At 55.3% G+C, this 18,865-nt stretch overlaps 2 protein-coding genes across 6 annotated transcripts in view; one reads left to right on the top strand and one right to left on the bottom strand.

The window, feature by feature from the left end:
- Positions 1–12,672, top strand: part of LOC102251354 — a 28,325-nt gene extending 15,653 nt beyond the window's left edge. Inside the window, exon 3 of the mRNA XM_014531643.1 lies at positions 12,143–12,672. The gene's annotated coding sequence lies outside the window, so the exon portion shown is untranslated. The remainder of the gene's footprint in view (positions 1–12,142) is intronic.
- The window catches only part of BCAS3 (breast carcinoma amplified sequence 3), a 463,383-nt gene that overhangs the window by 8,940 nt on the left and 435,578 nt on the right, over positions 1–18,865 (bottom strand). For 3 of the 5 annotated variants that reach the window (XM_005858559.2, XM_014531612.1, XM_014531627.1), the window contains 2 exons: positions 12,681–12,848; positions 2,842–2,907 (listed from right to left, as the gene is read on the bottom strand). In XM_005858559.2, the coding sequence (XP_005858621.1) occupies positions 2,842–2,907; positions 12,681–12,848 (234 nt within the window). The remainder of the gene's footprint in view (positions 1–2,841; positions 2,908–12,680; positions 12,849–18,865) is intronic. The other 2 variants (XM_014531618.1, XM_014531623.1) reach the window with 1 other exon arrangement.

The raw sequence follows: 18,865 nt of genomic DNA, 5'->3' as shown, positions 1-18,865 counted from the left end.
CAGCCTCGTGGGGTGTGTGGGGCTCTGGGGAGAAGAAGATGTGAAGGGGCTTTAAGAAGCAGAACACGCAGGGCACACGTGTAGAGACCACTCTGGTGGTCGGGGCGTCCTGGTTACAAGGTGAGCTTTGCCATCTCTGGTGTGTCGGCAGCTGAGGCCCCCAGAGGAGTGTGCCCCACCCAGGAGGCCTGAATGCCCTTCCCAGCTCTAGGTCCTTGGCACCACACGCCCCTCTGAGGCAGATGCAAGGCTGGGCAGCCTGGCACTGTGTTTGGTGAGAGAAAATGCCCGGCCAGGTGCTGCGGCATGACCTCTGTGTGTGTGTCTGCATGTGGGCGGGGTGGGTGCCAGCGAGGCCCCACCAACATGCCCACTCAGCATGGCTAAGAAGAGACAGGGCTTGGAAGCTGTCCCGTGGAACCAGGTGTCTGGCGGCTGGCCCTGCCCCTCCCATTTCCCAAGTCCGGCCTCGAAGCTCCGACGACCCCACCCAGCTCCCAGGTGGGTCTTGCCGAGCTGCCTGAGGGCTGCGAGGCTGCGAGACGGCACAGGGGCCTGCAGACCGCAGGAGACGCTGCGCCCCACGGGCCAGCGCACATCTGGTTCTCATTCGAATGTCCGAACGTAATTACATTCTCTGCGACGCAGCGGAAGAGTTTGGTAAGATGTGGCTTTCCCCACTTTCCATCAAGGTTAAGGAATCAAAGCCTCTCATTCCACCAGCCTCCCTGTCACCGCTCTGTCCTCTTCGGCAAAGGCCACGGCCGCACTCTGCTCTGTTTTCTAGAGCTGATGGCCGGGGCCCAGGGGAGACGCAGTCCCACTGTCCCACTGACCCACCCGAGAGGATTGACAGCTCAGGCCACCACTGCAGGCTCAGCACGGAGCAAGTTCGTGCACTGGAGACAGCGGCTGCACAGGCTCCCCTTGGTGACACCCCAGTGTCCTCCTCCCACTGCCTGGATAGAGGCACCGAGCACACCCCGCCAAGATGCCCTGTTGTCCTGCCTCACAATAGGAAGCACGTGGTTCTAATTCTGGAGTCTCTGCAGCCCCTCCTGAGAAATGCAGCTTCCCACAGTCAGGGTGGGGCGAGCACCGCCCCCCAACCTCTGCCATCTCACCTTGCAGCCCCCCCCCCCACTACCACCCCTGTTGGGCTCTGAACCAGGGACCAGCAGCAGGGACCACGGGGCAGTCCCGGCAGGAGGCGGCCGGAGCCCCGCTCAACAGAACGGCCCCTGGACGGGCTGCTCTTTCCAGCTCCCACTCCCGGCTGAGTATCTTGTTTACGGCTTCTTTTTACTCCAGGATTTATGACTTTCATAGTAATGGGCTCCATTCTACTTCCTCTACGCCTACTTTTCTAATTACTGTAGTACAGGCTTTATGAGAGTTTCTTAATAAGTCAGGGTATTTTTCCTTTGGAAGCAAACTGTCCTGCGAGTTAATGACTTAGAGTGGGTGTGGATGCTACCCAGAGACAAATGGGGGCTGGGGAGGGATAGCCAGGGTGGGGGTAGAGGAGAATCTTCTAGCCTAAACAGAGCTCTGTGGGGGTCCCTTTAAGAAGCCAGGCCAGCTCCAGTGCAGCCCCGTGCTGCTCACGGCCTCCCTCCCACAGAACCAGGGCCGGGAGCAGGCACACACACAGTAGGTGTGAACCAACCAGCTCTGACATCGCCGATCCTACTCTCCACAGAAAGCACTTGGTGCATTTGGTTCCAAAGGGCAGACGTTAGCTTAGTTGTGGATTTGATTTTTTGGTGGCATTAGTGCCAGGCCCGCGTGTGTGGTACGTTCATACCAGTAAAGCAGGTTTTAAGGAAACAAACCCAGTTCCTGGTTCAGTCATCCTAGGCCAAGTCTAGCAAAGAGAATGGTGTGGTGGTGGTGGTGGGGGGGGCGCGGTTTGAGGGGGGAAGGTCTCTGTTGCCCACGTTGGGGTCCCAGCCTGTGCCCTCGAACCCACGTTCTGTGCTGGGCAGAGAAGCACAGGCCCCAGTTAATGGCCGTGGTGCCGCCTGCCCGGTGAGCACGCGGGCGGATGCCGGCGGAGCCTTTGTGCTCCTGGGCAGACTGGCTGCTGGTGCCGGGGCCCTATTCATTATTCAGCTCCACTCGCTCCGAGCGCCCTTCCATTTGCTCCTCCAGGAGGAATAACAAATCTAGAAATGCAATTCCACTTTGGTGTATTAAGATATTGATTCGCCTGCCGAGTGGAAGTGCATTTGCTCCGCAGCCCTCCCGCGGGCAGGAAGGGGTTAACCAAATGTTTATCACAAGGCTGGCTTCAGAGTTGAAAGTAATGTGATCAGTAATGAATTTTGTGTTACATTAGGTTGTATAAATGGACAGACAAGCGCAGACAACAAGTGGCCAGGAGTCGGGGCTAATCTAATGATGTAAAAATAGAGACAGCACCAATTATACGAGGGGCCAGCTCCAGGCTCCTGCAGGGACTGCAAATGAATAGGTACAAATCAAATTACTCACTAATAGACGCACTACAAGAGGGGCAGTCAATGGTAAATGCATTAGAGCCCAGTGACCTCTCTGCTCTGCACAGCAGAATCCGAAAATTTGACTTCCATCTCAAAAGTGGGGGGCGGGGAGCGAGATCCTCAAAGCAACTCTTGTTGGGTGAGGCCCAGCGACGCTTCCCATCCCACGCCCGTCAGCCCCATCGCCGGAAGGTGTCTCCTGCCTGAGCTGACCTCTCGCCCTCACGCCAAGGCCTCCTGCAGCCCGAGCACCGGGGGACGGGGAGGCACCTCTCCAGGGACAGAAGGAGCAGCGGGACGAAGGCTTGCACGTGGGCAAAGACGGGAAGTTACATACCAACACACTTCACAGCCATGTGCCTCTCAGGGGTGCTGGTTTTTACTGCTACATCAAGGGCTGTGTCTGTATTGGAAATAAAATATTTCTTTAAATATCGGACCTTGAAGAGAGCAGCAAGCGCCGAGACCGAAGGGGGGGAGGGGACGACATCAGAATCTGGTTTGACCACTGAGAGCTTGGCAGGGGGTGTTCGTGGTCTGTCCCCAAGGCACAGCGCATGGAGGGGTCCACATATTCTCACCGGGTCCAACTGCTGTCATCCCTCCCTCTCCTCTTCCTCCCACGCCTGCCGCCCGCGTGCCCACAGTCCCGCCTGCCGCACAGGGCGGGGAGCAGCGAGGATGTGGAGGCAGAGCCAGCATCTTGGGCAGCCCCTCAGGTTTTCTCCCCCCTCTTGGGTGTAGAAGCCAGGCCTGAAGTTCAGAGGGGCTGGGTGGCTGGGCTGCTGAGAGGAGGCTCGTGGAGATGTGCTCAAATGCGCCAACCGTATGCTCCTAGGCAGCTCAGCTCCTAGTGGCTCATGGGATGAATAAAGTATGAAACCAAAGACTCTCCAAGCCTTCTGAGTGCCAGCCCCTGCCCAGATGGAGGCGGGGGCGCTGGTAGGCTTAGCTTCCCCCACTGCCCCAGGCCTGTGCCAGCCACACCCATCCCAGTGGAGATGTGACGCCGGCCCTGGGAGGATGGGCCGTGCCAGTCACGTGAGCACAGGGGCCCAGAATGGAAAAAGTCATCCCAAACAAATCAACAACTGGATGTCGGTTCTCCCCAAACTCAATGAAGCCCTCGGAGGGGTGGAATAGCAAGCTATCGAGCTGCACAAAATAAAACATGTGGGGGGATCGGGGAGGTGGGAGAAGCCTGGGGCCGGGGGACTCTGCCGGTAAATGTATAGATGTCTACTGCAGGGGCCTGCAGGTCCCTGGGGCAGGGCTGGGATAGAAAGAGAGTGGACGGGAAGACATCGCCCAAGATCTGCTATGCATGCTCGGAAATGCCTCCTGTTCAATTCGACCGGACTGGCATGGCTTGGCCTCCTCTGTGCACCGTTCTCCTTGCTTTAAAGCTGAGGCCCTGGATTCCTAAGGGGTCAGAGGGTCCAACTTTCATTTTCTGTGTGTACGTGTGTCTTTCCTCTGCTACCAGCCATCCAATCTAGGGGGTGGTCCGCATACCTCAGACCGTCTCTGAGGAGGCAGGGGGCAGAGGCAGGGGCACAAATGAACGATGGGTATTTACCCATCCATGACTGTGCGCAACTTTGTTCAGATCTCAGCCCTCACAGAAAGGTCAGCGGGTAAAGGTGAATTCCCTGGCAGAGGAGGAGGATCAGAGAGAAATCCTCCCCTTTGTTAACCATTTACCTACCTTAATGTCTCCGGAGGAGGGCCCTTATCTGGGGGGTCCCACCGGCCCTCCCCACCCTTGTGTCCAGGCCTAGACATTTTCTACAGGAATCCCTGCTTCTGGGTTGGGGCAACCCCTGGAAAGGGGACTCTGAAGGCACCAATGAAGTCACAGGGGCACATGCTCCTTGTAGACAGAAATCAGCATGTTTTGGTTAAAGAGTTCAAAGTAGACTTTGGGCAACTACAAGATGTGCAGAGGAGAATGAGAGAGAGAGAGAGAGAGAGAGAGAGAGAGAGAGAGAGAGAGAGAGAGACACTATTAACCTGGAATCAGAGTTGAGAACTGCCTGAAAGGAACCAGTGTGTCTTTTACACACAGTGATTTTGCCCAGGGCTCTGGCTGGCTTCATCGACCTCTCAGGAGCCAGAAAACCCCATCCAGTCATTCAACAAACATTAACTGGGGCTCAGGTTGGCTCTCCTCCCCGAGCTGGACGCTGGACGCTGGACGCTGGGCAGGGAGGAGGCTGGTGGTTAGAGGTAACAAAGACGGTCCCAGAATCTGGAAGGGGGTTAGGGAAGATCACTGCATGGGCAGTGGGGCTGAGGGAGGGGCCGAGGGACCACCAGAGCTGGGCCTCCCCCAGTGGCATGTAGGAGGGAATCAGCCATTGCCAGTTAATGGAAAAGGCAATGTCTGCTATTTGCCCGGGGCCAAGTGTCCGCAGGAGGTGGTGCAGAAGCTCAGCAGAGACCGAGAGAGCATGTGGCGGCTGCATGGCCAGAGAAAGCTTCCCAGAGGAGCTGAGGTTTGAGCTTGGTCTAAGCAGGTGACTGAGCAGAGGGGGCGGGAGCAGGCACTTCAGCAGAGCCAGGTGAGCAGGGCGGGCGCTGGGGTGAGGATGTCTGCGTGAAGGTGGTGGTGGGGAAATGTGAGTAAGGGTTCTTGTGGACGGGGAAGTGGGAGGTCGGGTGGGCGAGGACGGCCTGTGAGGGACTTGAAAGGAGCCTGGGCTGCAATATGTGGGCCTGGGTACCTGTGAGCAGGGAAATGGGCCGACGGTCAGGGGGGCCCTACGAGTGAGCACCCCCTCCCTTCTGGGGACCCCTCCTATTTTGAATAAAGGGTGGACGTGACTACTATGCCCTTCTGCCCAGGTGAGACTGATGGGATTTAAGAACTAGAAACTCTTCCTGGATTTCTCAGGTTAATCCAGTAGCTGGTAGTGAGGATCTTACTGCCAATCTTTCACTGGGTCTTCTTTGTGAACTGGAGACAGGAGTGTCTCCCCAGCAGTGATGATCTGATCAGGGACGTGGCCGTGGCCAGCGTGGAGCAAAGCACAGGAGCCACGTGGGAGGAGGTGGCCGTTGTTCTCCAGCTGAGAGGAGTAGAGGGGGTGACACGGACAGAGTGCTTAGCACAGTGGTCCAGGGGCCGGGACGCCGCAGGTGCAATCGGTAAACATTTACCAGATGTGCTGGTTTCCCTGGCCCACGGAGCTAGAGAATAAAGTGAACCGAGGAAGGGAAAGGAGCCTCCCAAGGTCACAGGCTTCCCCTTCCTGGTGGGGACTTCTGGCCCCACGGGAAAGGACACAGAACAAGACCTTCTTCTCAGTGGCAGGAGCCGGGGGCTGGGAGCCGCGCGGAACCTCCAACCTGGCCTTTCCTACCCGTGACAGTAGCTGGGACAGGCAGTCGGACACTGAACTGAGACACAAATAGCAACACCAACAATGCCACCCACCACCCCCAGGAGCAGCTGCTCCCTTCTGCTCCGAGCGAGCGGGGTGCTGTGGCCCATGGGCGGGCGGGGGTGAGAGGGAGGGGGGCACTGGGTTCTGCGTCTGGTGCTCATGTTCCTCTGGGGCTCACGCTCTCCTCTCCACCCCCAGCCACTGTGGTGTCTGTTACCGGCGAGTTTTTGCCGCCAAGTCCCGGAAGGAGCACGGGCTGTGGGCCGGGGGCCCATGGCTTTCTGCTTGGCCCGGCTCGGTCAGGTGGGGGCCCCCAGGGCAGTGGCAAGGGGAGCAGGAGGAGCCGACCCACAGCTCAGCACTTAGTCTGTTTGAGGGTGGGAACCGAGTCTTACTTCTTCCTGATACGCCCACCCCGGTGCGGTGCGGAGGGAGTCAGCCTGCCTGCCGCAGCCACAGATGTGTGGGCCCACGAGGAGCTCACTGAGGGGAGACACGGACAGTTCCCTGTGAAGGCCCCGCAGAAGGAGAATTCCAGGGCCGACAGGTGAAGCGGAGACAGGGACCTAAGTGACTGGCTACGTTGCTTGGACGACAGCGTCTGCCTGAGAGGAGGGGCGTCTACAAGATAAGAGAATGAATCCACTGCCCTGATGCCGGCCATGGCTGCCGCCTGGTCCGGTGGCACCTTGCGATGGGAAGGGGTGATGATAAGCCCCCCGGGAAGTGTTCTGGCAGGAAACTGTCCAGGCCCTCAGCCGGGGCAAGCAGGCGCTCCACGGCCCATCCGAGGAGCTAGTCCAGAGGTGGGATAGGGGCCCACACACCGCGTGCACATCTGGTCAACCCCGTAACGCTAGCTAACGTTTGTTGAGAGCTTAATTCCTACAGTCTGGAATTCCTACACACACACACACACACACACACACACACACACCGTGCTTTTAGCTTATCTTTTGCAGAATATAGGCAATCAACAGATATTTGTTCACCAACTTATTGAAATCTTGACCACTTAAGCAACTGCGTATAATGTTCAAAACGTGCTTTTACTGTTAAGGAGGAAAAAATTCACACCCTCTCAGTAAGTAAAAGACTTTTCTGACAAAACTTTGGAAGAGCTTTAGTCGAAAAGAACCTCACAGACTTTTCTGCTGAGGAACTAATGCACATAGAGGAAAGCTCAGAGGATTCAGCAGAACAAACTCGAGTACTGGTTTCCCAACTGTAGATAGTGATTCATCAATGTACCCGTATTGTGAAATCACGTTAGCTGTTTGTGACATCTCAATAAAAAAGAAATAAAATAGAAAGTACCAGAATGCATTGCTTATATAATATTGTCTTGTGAAAGTTTTCTATATCTGGGTAAGGAAATAAATGTATTTATGACAGCAGGTAGGAGGCCAAGGTTGAGCCCACAGTGTGATCCCCACGAGGAACTGCCTCTGGGTTAGAAGAGAGTGTGTTAAAGAGACGGCAGACAGAAAAGACGAAGCCTAAAGGAGAATGAGCAGGGTTCCCAGGACTGCAGGAAGCCACAGCCACAGCCACAGGGGAGAGACAGTCCTCCTTGACCTTGAGAACCGACTTAGTGAGCTCCTAAGTCAACAGCAGCAAAAGGAGGCGGCCTGCAACACAGACGCTCAGGAACACTCTAAACAGCTGACCAGGGCCCTGTGTGTGAGGTGTGGGGCTCTTGTTGTTGGACGTCAGAGAGAGCAGAAGACAAAGGCAAGGTGTAGCTAAATAGCGATGGAAAGAGTTAACGTCTAAAGAGAAAATGTGCTTGATATGTATCCAGGTGTTTATTAAAATTTTTTTGGGATATTCGGTTATATCTTTACCTAGACACAAAACAATTGGAAAAAGTCAATGTTTTGCTTATTTAAAAAATTCTACTTTTCTACAAAAGGCAATTTTGAAAGGAATGTCTGCTAAGCAGGAATTAGTCAAGCTATTTTGAGGGGGGTGAGAGGGAGAGGAGGGGGCTGCGGGAGCCGGCATTCCAGGCCCAGGGAGAGGTATGTGCAGAGGCCGGGCAGGTGGAGAGGACACGTGTGCTCGGAGACCCTCGGGGAGCTCGGCTTGGCCGGAGAGAGGGCAGCGGCTGGTCGCGAAGGCTTTGGACACAATGAGGTGGGCGAGCCCAGGAGAAGGACAGGGCAGGGGAGAGCGGTTCAAGCTGTGGATGCAGAGATGTCAGTGGGTGACTGTTTAGATCAGTGGTTCTCAACCTTCCTAATGCCGCGACCCTTTAATACAGTTCCTCATGTTGTGGTGACCCCCAATTTCACTGTTACAAATTGAACATAATTAAAGCATAGTGATTAATCACAAAACAATATGTAATTATATATGTGTTTTCCGATAGTCTTAGGTGACCCCTGTGAAAGGGTCGTTCGACCCCCAAAGGGGTCGAGACCCACAGGTTGATAACCGCTGGTCTAGGTGGTACTGGAGACCAGGAGAGAGAGCCAACTGGGAGCTTACTTGGAAGTGATCAGTTTGTAGATGGCATTAGCAGCCACAGGAGCAGTGGAGATGCCCTGTACTGACGGAGGGAAAAGAGGCCGAGAGAGGCCTCGAGAAATACACTGAGGCTGAAGATGAGGAAAACCCAGGGCAGGAATTGAGAAGTGGCCCGAGGCAGACATCAAGCCAGGAGAGCATGGGAAAGCAAGATCAAGGTCACAGGGCGTGTGCACAGGGCCGGTCTGGGCTGCAGGGACTTGGTTGACAGTGTTGAGGTAAACCGGCGAGTGGCTGCGGCAGTTGGGCGATCTCGGGGCAGGAACTGGAGGAGAGAGGAAAGCTGTTGCAGGGACATTTAGGGTCTGAGTGCAGGAACTCAAGAGGTTTCTTCAATGCCGGCCACCACCGAGCCATTTTCTGAGAGCGAGAGACACGATGGTGGGGAAGAGATTTGGGAGAGGAGAGTTCGAAATAGTGTCCGTGAAGAAGGAAAGAGACTGATTTCAAGATGATGGACTGAGCTATGTACCCCACTAAATAAACAGCACATTAAGTCCTACTAAATAACTAGCAATTCTATGAAAAAAAAAAAGTTAAAAAGAATATACAAGCTCTTGGAGGACCAGAGACCCGGGGAGTCATTAAGAGGACGAAAATAGACTGGGTGCCCCAGCAGCAAGCAGGGGTGGTCACGGGACGGCTAACGTCTAGGCCAGTGGTCGGCAAACTCATCAGTTAACAGAGCCAAATATCAACAGTACAACGTTTGAAATTTCTTTTGAGGAGCCAAATTTTTTAAACTTAAAGTATATAGGTAGGTACGTTATTAACTTCATTAGGGTACTCCTAAGGCTTAGGAAGAGCCACACTCAAGGGGCCAAAGAGCCGCATGTGGCTCGAGAGCCTCAGTTTGCCGGCCATGGGCTTAGGCTGAATGGAGAATTCATTCTTTCAGCAGTGACTGCAGACCCATGAAGGGCTGGACCCTGCTCCAAGCACTAGTTTCTGCTGCAAACGATGAGTGCAACCTGAGACGAGGAGAAGGGGGTGGTAGGGACGTACAGGACTCACGGAGAGGGGAGGCCACCCATGTGCCGGGGCACCAATCTGACCAGTCTGTGATTTTCCTTCAGCAACCGCAGTGAGAGCAGAGTTTGACTGACCTCAATTTGGAATTCTGCTGAATGGGGACAAGGGAAGCGTAAACAGGGGTGGCGGGGAGGTAATGATATTAGCAAGAAAGCAGTCCAGCCGGTTATTGTAGAGCCGGACTGGCCAGTCGCACATGTGACCTAATTAGACTCAGTGGTCAGCAGCCGTCACGGAGGCCAGAGCTCACACTGCCTCAGAGGTCCGCCGTGTTTTGACACGGACTTTCTCACAGCTGAACGTGCGTCAAGGGCTTGTTAAATGCGGGTGCTGACCCAGAGGGGCGATGTGGGGTCTGGGATTCCGCATTTCTGATCAGCAACTGGGTGCAGATGGTGCTGCTGGGTCGTGGACCACGCTGCGTAGTAAGGTTTGGACAGGCTCTGCTGTTCTGGGGGCGGGGGGGGGAGAGCCAAGTTGCACTATGGGACAGCTCACCGGCGGCGGGGTGCTGGGGTAATTAATAAACCAATAAGCTGATGTCACCTTCTCAGGAATTCTGCTAGACGACTGACATGTTGATAGCTTGAAACTGGCCATAGAGTTTTTACACGACGGCAATCCCCAAATGTTACAAATCAGGGCTTTTCCCGCTTCCCTGTGGAGAGCTGGGTGTTAAACCTCTACCAGCGAGTCACTAGCTAAACCTGCAGAAGAGCGAGGCATACTGGGCTGCAGGGTCAGGGGTCATGAGAGCATGCTCCATGCAACCTTGGTAAGAGGCCAGCAGGCCGGTGGCTGCACTAAAACCACCATCTCTGGTGCCTGACAGGTAAACACTGGCTGTCCCCTATCCTGTGCGCCCCCCACAGAAGCAGGGTTGGCGGGGGGGAGAGACTGAGAGAGGCTGCTATGGCCAAGGGTGACTTGCCAGAAATTCCCACCCCACACGGCACTGTATTTCCCCGGCTCTCTCTGGGCAGCAGGCTGACGGGCATGGGAGTGCTCGCTGCCCCGTCCAGACTGGGCTGCCCCGCCGGCCAGGCTTCGTCTGCAGTTCTAAACCGTGAAAGGTGATTCTCAGCAACGGCAGAGGGAACCAGGCTAACTTCCGTCCTCTCTGCTTTACTTGCTGGCCTTGCACGCCGCGGCAGAGTGTTTGGAAAATAAAGCGCACCTTTCCATGGCCCAAGAAGGCCCGAAGGATCCCCTCCGTAGCAGCTGGGGGCGGGACATGCGGTCCCTCTGCCTTAAAAGGGCGTCTCCTATTTTTTTGACCCCTGGGTCATTCCGTTTTAATTTCCTCTCTCATTTCTTTTTTTAATTTCATGAACCTGCTTAAGGCCACAGAGTCTCCCCGGGGCCCCCAGCTGTCTGGCAGATGGCTCGCTGCCAGTTTTGCTCAGTTTCTGACTGTCTGTGCCAGGCTGAAGTCCCAACCCCGAGTGCAGGCACCTCCGATCCGCTTGCTGGCTGGCTCTCAGGTGCTCCAAGGGGCTTCAGAGGAAGCCGACCCACAGCGGCTCCAGCCCCTGGAAGGGCAGCTCCGGGAGTCACCCTGGGGACACCAGGCCCTGGTTTATGTGAACTGGGGCCGGCCAGGGCCCCAGAGATTCAGGGGAAAGGCTGTGCTCCGAGCGAGGTTCAGAAGGGGAAAGTGTTCCTGGCTTCGGCCAACTTTCCAGGAAAATGGGGTGAAAGCCCCAGCAAGAGCAGAGCTGCCCCTCACCTGTGGGCCCAGGTGGGAGAACAAGGGCACAGTGAGCAGCTGCCACAGCTGGGAGCTCTTGGTGGGGGGAGCGGGAGGGTGTGCACGTGTCTGGACCTGCACGAGGGGATGGACGTGACGTGGTGTGGCAGCGTCCTCCCCTTCCAGGGGCGAAGGGGCGTGGAAGGATGCTGGGCCTCAGAGACGGCTGGCCGTCTGCCGGGCCTGAGCAGGTACTTGGTGCCTCTAGCTAAGCCGCTTCTCGCCCTCTCTTGCCTCCATCCTGTTCCTTTGCCAATTAGTATACAAGCACTATGGGCAGGACGACGCTAGCCCTGTGGGGAGAGAGATGAGTGCAGTGTCTCTTTCCTCCTTGTGCAGGAACACAGGGGCTAAACGGGAGGGGGAAGAAGAGCGAGAAAAGCTTAACTGCTGACCCCCGGTACCCAAATGTCCCGGAGGATCCGCCGGGAAGTGAGACTGTGGGATAACGTGCGTCAGGCGTTTCAAGCCCGGCCCAAGTAGTTGGACCCTCAACACCTCGCTGGTCCTGGTCCCTGCCCCAGGGTTGTAAGTTCCTCCTCTCTGGGATCCTCTCTCCAGGGAGCGTGGGGAGCAGGGACGGGGCAGTTCACAGTAAAGGAAAGCAGGAGTGGGAGGGCCTGCTGCCGGGACCTGCGTGACCCCTGTACGCGTTCCCGCTGAGCTCAGGAAGCTGGGAAGCAGCCTGTGGGGCAGTCTTTTTCAGGCATAAAGGCTGGGCTACCGCAGCCACGAACAGCACAGTTACCCAGAATGAGGAGGTGCTTTGGACAAAGAGGGCAGGCTGTCCTGTGACCGTGTGGAGATGGAGGTCTTTCCTAAGTGCGTGCTCTCTGTGTGTGTGCACGTGCACGTGTGTGTGCGTGCATGTGTACACCTGCTTGCTGGGGCAGCGCTCACCCATCACCTAAGGATGTCTTCTGCCTGCTCTACAGATGCGGGAAGCCACCCCGGGCCTGTTGCTGGGCTCTCTCAGAGGCAAGACAAGGGTGAAAGGCAGCATAAGAGGAAACTGCTTGGCGGGCTCAAACCATCCCTGCCTGCTTCATTCCTGCTCCCCCCCACCAGGTGGCAGGCCCCGCCCCCATACCTGCCATTCTGGGAAGCCTCCAGCGTGGCAGGAGCAGGGGTGCGGCCTAAGTGCTCAGTGCCAAAGGGCTGCTGAAAACCTCCGAGATGCCAACGTGGTCCCTTCCCCTGGAGAAGGTGCCCTTCTGGGAGCCACTTAGAGAATACTACGTTCATGACAATTTTTTGTATGAATTATTCCACCAAGGACGGGTCCGTTCCACAGGGAACTCCCCTTTCCACAGGGTTTCCCATCCCTGGAAGCTTCCCCAGGGGCAGCAATCAGAGAGCTAACTAAAGAAACAAGCAGTTAAAACCAACACACACCCTCTCCCGCCAAAGAAGCTCCACACCAGCAGGTGCCAGTCGTGACCAAGTCAGGCGAGGAGCGTGATGCCACGTTACCTGTTCCGGATCCCACCACGTCCCGGCTGGGCGACTCGGCCATGGCGTCGGCGAGCCGCTCCCGCAGGCCCTCCTCGGTGTGCTCCATGGAGGACATGTGCCGCAGCCCGAAGCCCTCGGGCCAGCTCCCGCACACCTCCAGCAGGGTCACGCTCCGGTCAAAGGTACCTGCAGCACAGGGACATGGCACACTGAGTCCACGCTGGCAGAGCCCCTTCTATTTGTCTACCCACCACCAGCTCCCTGCCCTGTCCAGGGGCCAGTTAGCTCTTCTCCAGGACAGACGGAGGAGAGAGCACTACAAACCACGAACGTGGGGCCTGGACAGGTAGCTGGGTTGATTAGAGCATCGACCTGATACATCAAGGTCGCAGGTTCGATCCCCAGTCAGGGCACATACAAGAACCAACCAATGAGTGCATCAATAAGTGCATCAACAATGAGTCAATGCTTCTCTCTTAAAAATTAATTAACACACACACACACACACACACACACACACACACACACCATGAATGTGTAGGACAGAAAGCAGCAGCTATGCCACTGGTCAAAGTGTAGACCTCCAGGAAATGACCTCTATGATGTCGCTGGGTGAGTGGTTTTTCAACTGTTTTCTGAGCAGCGACAGGGTCCTTCTGAAGTCTCTAGGAACGGCTTCAGGGACTAGGGGGTTCCACAGATCAGCCCTGATCGTTGGCCAGGCCTAGGGACTAGGTCAAGGGCAGCGAACCTCCTTCCCAGGTTCAACCAAAACACCTCTACTTGTCTCTGTTTGATACAATACAGCTTCCCTTAAGATTCATTTAAAACAGGAGTTATAAAGCGTAAACTTAAACTTTCTAAACCACTATATCCCATACCACACCTCCTCATTTTACATTTGAACTTCAGAGAAGTTATGGCCCCAAATCCAACAGCACGTTTGTGGGCAACCTGGTTCAAGAACTCAGATATCTGTTATTACCATGTAACAACTAAATGTGGTGCCAGGTGGGTCCTGGAAATATCAGGGGGAACACTGGGTAAAGGATAGGATTGTCTTTATCACATGATCTTACTCACATATGGAATCTAATGATGAACAAAATAGATGCAGAGAAATAGAAGCCTGGAATAGACGGACAAATTTCAGGGGGAAGATGAGGGTGGGATGTGGGGTGGGGAGTGATTAACTGGGGAACTTATACACATATACACACAGCCCATGGACACAGACAGTGGAGTGATGAAGCCCAGAGGGGCAGGGGTGGGGTGGAGGGGGTCAGTGGGAAAAACAAACAAACAAAGGAGACATCTGTAATACTTTCAACAATAAAGATAAATTAAAATAAAGATACCCTATATAATAAAAGCCTAATAGGCAAATCGACTGAACAGCAGAACCGGCAGAATGACCGGTCGCTATGACGTGCACTGACCACCAGGGGGCAGACGCTCAATGCAGGATCTGCCCCCCCCACCCCCCGCAGACCCCAGGCCAGACAAGGCGGGTGCCAGCGAGCCCCCCCCTCCCCATTCCCCTGCAGGTCACCCTGCAGAGGGAGGTGACTGGCAGTGGAGGCGGGGGGGCAGGGCCGGTGAGCAGGTGGTGCCAGGCTGGCCAAGGCGGGTGCCAGCGGGGGCCCCACAGATCAGCCCTGATCACCGGCCAGGCATAGCGACCCTATCTGTGCACGAATTTTGTGCACTGGGCCTCTAGTAAATAAATAAATAAAAATAAAGTATATGATTGTCTAACCACTATGCTGTGTACCTGACACTAATACAAAATGCTACTGAATGTAAACTGTAATTGAGAAATATAAATAAAATAACTGAGATCTCTGATGTTTGGAGAACTCATTCTGCTCCATGGCCATCGCCTCCCAGCCGCCAAAGGCTGAGCACACCTGGGGCCCCATTTGGGGGATGCCAGCAAGGGTTGGGTGACAGCACCTTCAGCAAAGATCTCCCCTTAATCTGAAGCTGCTCCCACATTCCAAAACGTACACGATGCCCTGCCGAGGGCCAGGGCCAGCTTCTAACGCAAGCTCACTTCAAAGTCCCCATTTAAATTATTCTGCTTTATTATACGGCGAGTCTTCTGTGAAAGCTTATTTCATCCACTCTCTCTTGGAAAGAGATTACAGTCCTGCTCTGTTGCTTTAAGCACATGCCATTTCCCCGGTGATTAGGTAACCGAATCCACGGCATTTATTGGGCTCGGTTCCTGCCAGCACCAGGAAGATGGGGGGAAAATGCAAATGCCAATGTTCCCCGAGTTAAAAGTACACGCGACGCACACTCTTTATCAGGCCTTGCTGCTCCTCTTTGATCAGCCGTCAGAAACTATCTCCCCGCGGCAGCCGGGACTGGGCAGCGTCAGCGCACACTCCCTGCCAATGACAGGTGGTAATAGAGAGGGTGCGAGCCCTGGCCCCGGCAGGCGGCCCTGCCTCTGATAATGGCCGCAGCATTGAGGTGATAACCGTTCGTAAACACCCCGACAGTCAGTGACTCCATACATCAGCAAAGAGGGCCAGATAGTCCTGAGCTCTCCTGCCCAGACAAAGGCCCCGGCCAGCCCGCTGGGATTTATATGTGTGGCAGGGGTCACCACTGGCTCCTGAATGTCATCAGCCACACTGGGCTTTGATTTATCTCTTGCCTAATTGTAGGGGAGATGCCTGATGCTGGGGGAGCTGGTAGCATCTGTGAATGCATCTCCCCAAGAAGAGACCCACCTGGGGAGTGGGTGCCCCGGGACCAGCTTCTCAGGTAGGACCCCCGAGTGAGGAGTTGCCCTGTAGCACCTTCTCTGACCATTAGGTAGGGTCAGGACATGGGTCTGGGAGTGAGGTGCCAGGCGGTGGGGTACTCTGAGTGACAGCCCTCCAAGGGCCTGCCCTATGCCCAGCCCACAGCCAATGCTCAGCCAGCATAGCAACCACCCAGAGGTGCCTGGTGCCCAAGGACACACAGGGACTGATGACATAAGTTTTCCCTTCCATGACCCACTCACTAAGCGAAGTGAGGCAAGTCCCTCTATCTCCTTTTCCCATCTCTGCCTCACTCCTAGTTGCCAAGTTGAAGATCTGAAGCATCGCTGTTTCTCTGAAGGGTCTGCCTGGGAAATCATGCCTAGTGATTTCCAGAGGGGGGATCAACAATGAAATGTGGGCGCTCCTCCTCCCTGGACAGTCAGGGCTGAGGCGATGGCTTTCATATGGGCAGAGACGTCCCAGAGCCCGGGGAAGGGAAGGGAATGGCCTTTCCCCCTCGATTCACAAGCCCAGGTGCCTGCTTCCAGAAAGGTGCTCGGTCAGTGTTGGTGCGCCCCGTGCTTAGAGGTCAGGGCAGGTAAGCTGACAGCAGGGCCAAGAAGAACATCCGAAGCCCAAGCAGTAAGCAAACAAGAAACTCCAGCGAGAGTTCTAGCACGAAGGGTTCCGGTGAGAGGGTGGGTTCAGGTGGTGAAGGCCAGAGGAGTCTGCAAGAATTTTAAGAGACAGCGCAACGGCATGCAGGAGAGAAGCATCGTGAGCTGGTGGAGGTGGAAGTGGGCCTGGACTTAAGTGCAGGCTCGAACACACATTAGCTGGGTGGCTCTGGGCAAGTTCTTTACCCTTCGGAGCCTCCGATTCCTCACCCATAAAACCGGCAAAACAACCCAATCCTGTAGGGAGGGCTGTTGTGGGGATTGCATTAGGGGAAGTGCCGCACTTGATGAGGGCTCTGCACGTCCGTCCTGGTGCGCTCACTATGCGTGAGTAATAACAGGTGTGAACAACTTTATGCCACTTGAAGCATCATCATCCATTTTCATGATCACAATGACCCTGAGAGGTCATGCTGGCACCACCCTGATTTCTGAAGCTCAGAGTGATGGGTGGCAAGCCCCGCATCCCCACGTGGAAGGTCCGGAACACAGGCTCCTCCTCCTCAGCCGGAGCTTCTACCGCTGCTCCCTCAGCTGCACCTGCGGGGAGAACTGGTGGACGAGAAGGCACCTGTCTCTCCTCACTTGTTCTGAGGACGCTGGTCCCGTCAACCAACGCCTGTTAAAAGTCCCTCCCACTCCCACCGGCCCACGATCCTTGGAGGGTCATGGCAACGTGGATGAGTCATTTGTCTGGTGGGCGACACACGGGAGAGAGAACGCGGAGAGAAGACCCGTTCTCTCCTGGCATGGGCATGGACGGGAAGTTGTGGGTAGGAGGTTGGAGATACAAACAATGTTCCACAAAGGAGCACTCGATTGTCTCTACCGTCCGGAGAAGCCACAGAGGGGATGCAATTAGTGGTCCTGCTTCCGCGCTAGGAGTCCCAGCAGAGGCCTGCCATGCCCCTTCCTCGACGTGCCTCCCACCCCTGCCAGTGCCAACGAGGACAGCAAAGGAGCTCAGGGAGTCTGCCCGCCCTGGAGCCAGAGAAGGGCTGCAGGTGCGTGCGTGTCAGCAGGGGCTGGGGTCGAGAGGCCAAGCCCTTGGAGGGTGAGGCCACCTCCGAGCTCTTAGGCAACTGCGTATCTCGCCAGTGTTGTCGGCACAGCTATCACTCAGCTGGCCAGCCCAGAGACGCTCTGTCAGATGGGCTGGCCCTTTGAGTCCCATGACAGGGGGAAGGGTCAGTTTCAAGGGGAGAAGACACTTAATGCAGGCTGTTTGCGAAGCACAGAATACGCGTACTGAGAAGCAAAGATCTTTTGCTGAGGCCCCGCTCTGCTGTTTGCAAAGCCCTCTCACGTTTGTTATTTCAGTTAACTCGCACATTCATCAAATATTGATTAGTGTCCACTATGATATGAGTCAAGCACAGCACCGAGAGGTATGGAGATACAAAGGGAGCCAGAAAGATAATAACAATAAAGCTCACGGTCCTCTGTGCACTCTGGGAAGCTGCAATTATGGCCATTTCCCAGATTTACGTGTTACCGAGGCTGAGAGAGGCGAGGTCGCGCCAGGTCTCCGGTTCTGAGTGTAACAGTCTTTCCCCGATGCCTCCTGGGAAGCCTTGCCCTCCCACGCTGCCTCCCGCCTTGTGAAGCCTTGAGTGACGGTCCAAGTTGTAAGGAGCACTCTTTCCGAAAGCCGGGTTGTACAAAAGGCCCTTTACCTTTTGGGGTAAAACTGATGACAGCTATGAGCTTACCCCCAAAATATTTGCATACATAAAATTATGTAAGCAATTCTGGGGTGCTCACGGATCCCTCTGAAGTCTATCCTTGGATCCCAGGTTAATTAGATCAGTCCCCTGGCGTTATTCCCATTCTGCCTTTATTAGTCTCGTGGTCTGCTCGCTAGCCTAGCTTAGACGCTCCTTGCAGGCCGCATTCCCCTTTGTACACTGTGCTTGTTCAGCCCATGTTGTCTATGGACTGATTCTGACCTTCTGAGATGCTGACAGGGACTTTAGGGTCAGTCCCCATTGGGTGTGGTCCCAGAGCCAAACCTCAGGGCCAGGACTGGGAGGAATGAGATAGGCAGAGAAAGGAGCGAGAATTAAATAAGAGGAAGGAAGGGGATGATACCCGAGCAGAAAACAATGTCACAACATCATGCCACTGCCCTCGGTGCACTTATTTTAGATCCGCGATTCTGGGGATCGGAAGAACCCGGACAGTCTGCACAGAGAGCCAGTCTCGCACCGGTGAGCCTCCTGCATCCTGCTTCCCAGCGCGGCATCCTGCGTTGCACTCTCCCCAGAGGAGAAATGGGTCAGGTTATTGGGTTTCACACACCCGCTGAAGGCACGCTGTGACAGCTGGCAGGCTGGCAGCTGCCGGGCTGCGAGGGGGGCACGTGCCCTGCCTTTTGTATGCCACTGTGGAGGAGCACGGAAGCTCAGCGATGGCGGTGGCAGGGGGAAGATGGGATGTTCCTCTGAGCTGATAGTGTCTAATCACAGCCGGGCTATTTAGGAGACCGTGGCACGGCCTCCGTTTTGCATTAATTAGGTTCGGCCCAGGGATTTGGAGTTGATGAGAGCCTGTTGATCAAATTTCCAGCCACCAGGGAGGCCAGTAGCAAGAGCAAAACTTGTAATTAAACAAGGTTATTCAGGAGGTAAGCCCTTCTAGGTGAGAGCTCACGATAATAATGATGTCCACACTGCTCAGCCAGTGTGGCTCATTGGTTGAGCATCCACCTATGACCCAGGAGGTCAGGGTTTGATTCCTGGTCAGGGCACATGCTCTAGTTGAA

The sequence above is a fragment of the Myotis brandtii genome, unplaced genomic scaffold, assembly GCF_000412655.1.
Source record: "Myotis brandtii unplaced genomic scaffold, ASM41265v1 scaffold120, whole genome shotgun sequence".
Taxonomy (NCBI): domain Eukaryota; kingdom Metazoa; phylum Chordata; class Mammalia; order Chiroptera; family Vespertilionidae; genus Myotis; species Myotis brandtii.
The sequence above is the reverse complement of the archived record's forward strand: the minus strand, read 5'-3'. Positions and strand labels throughout refer to the sequence as shown.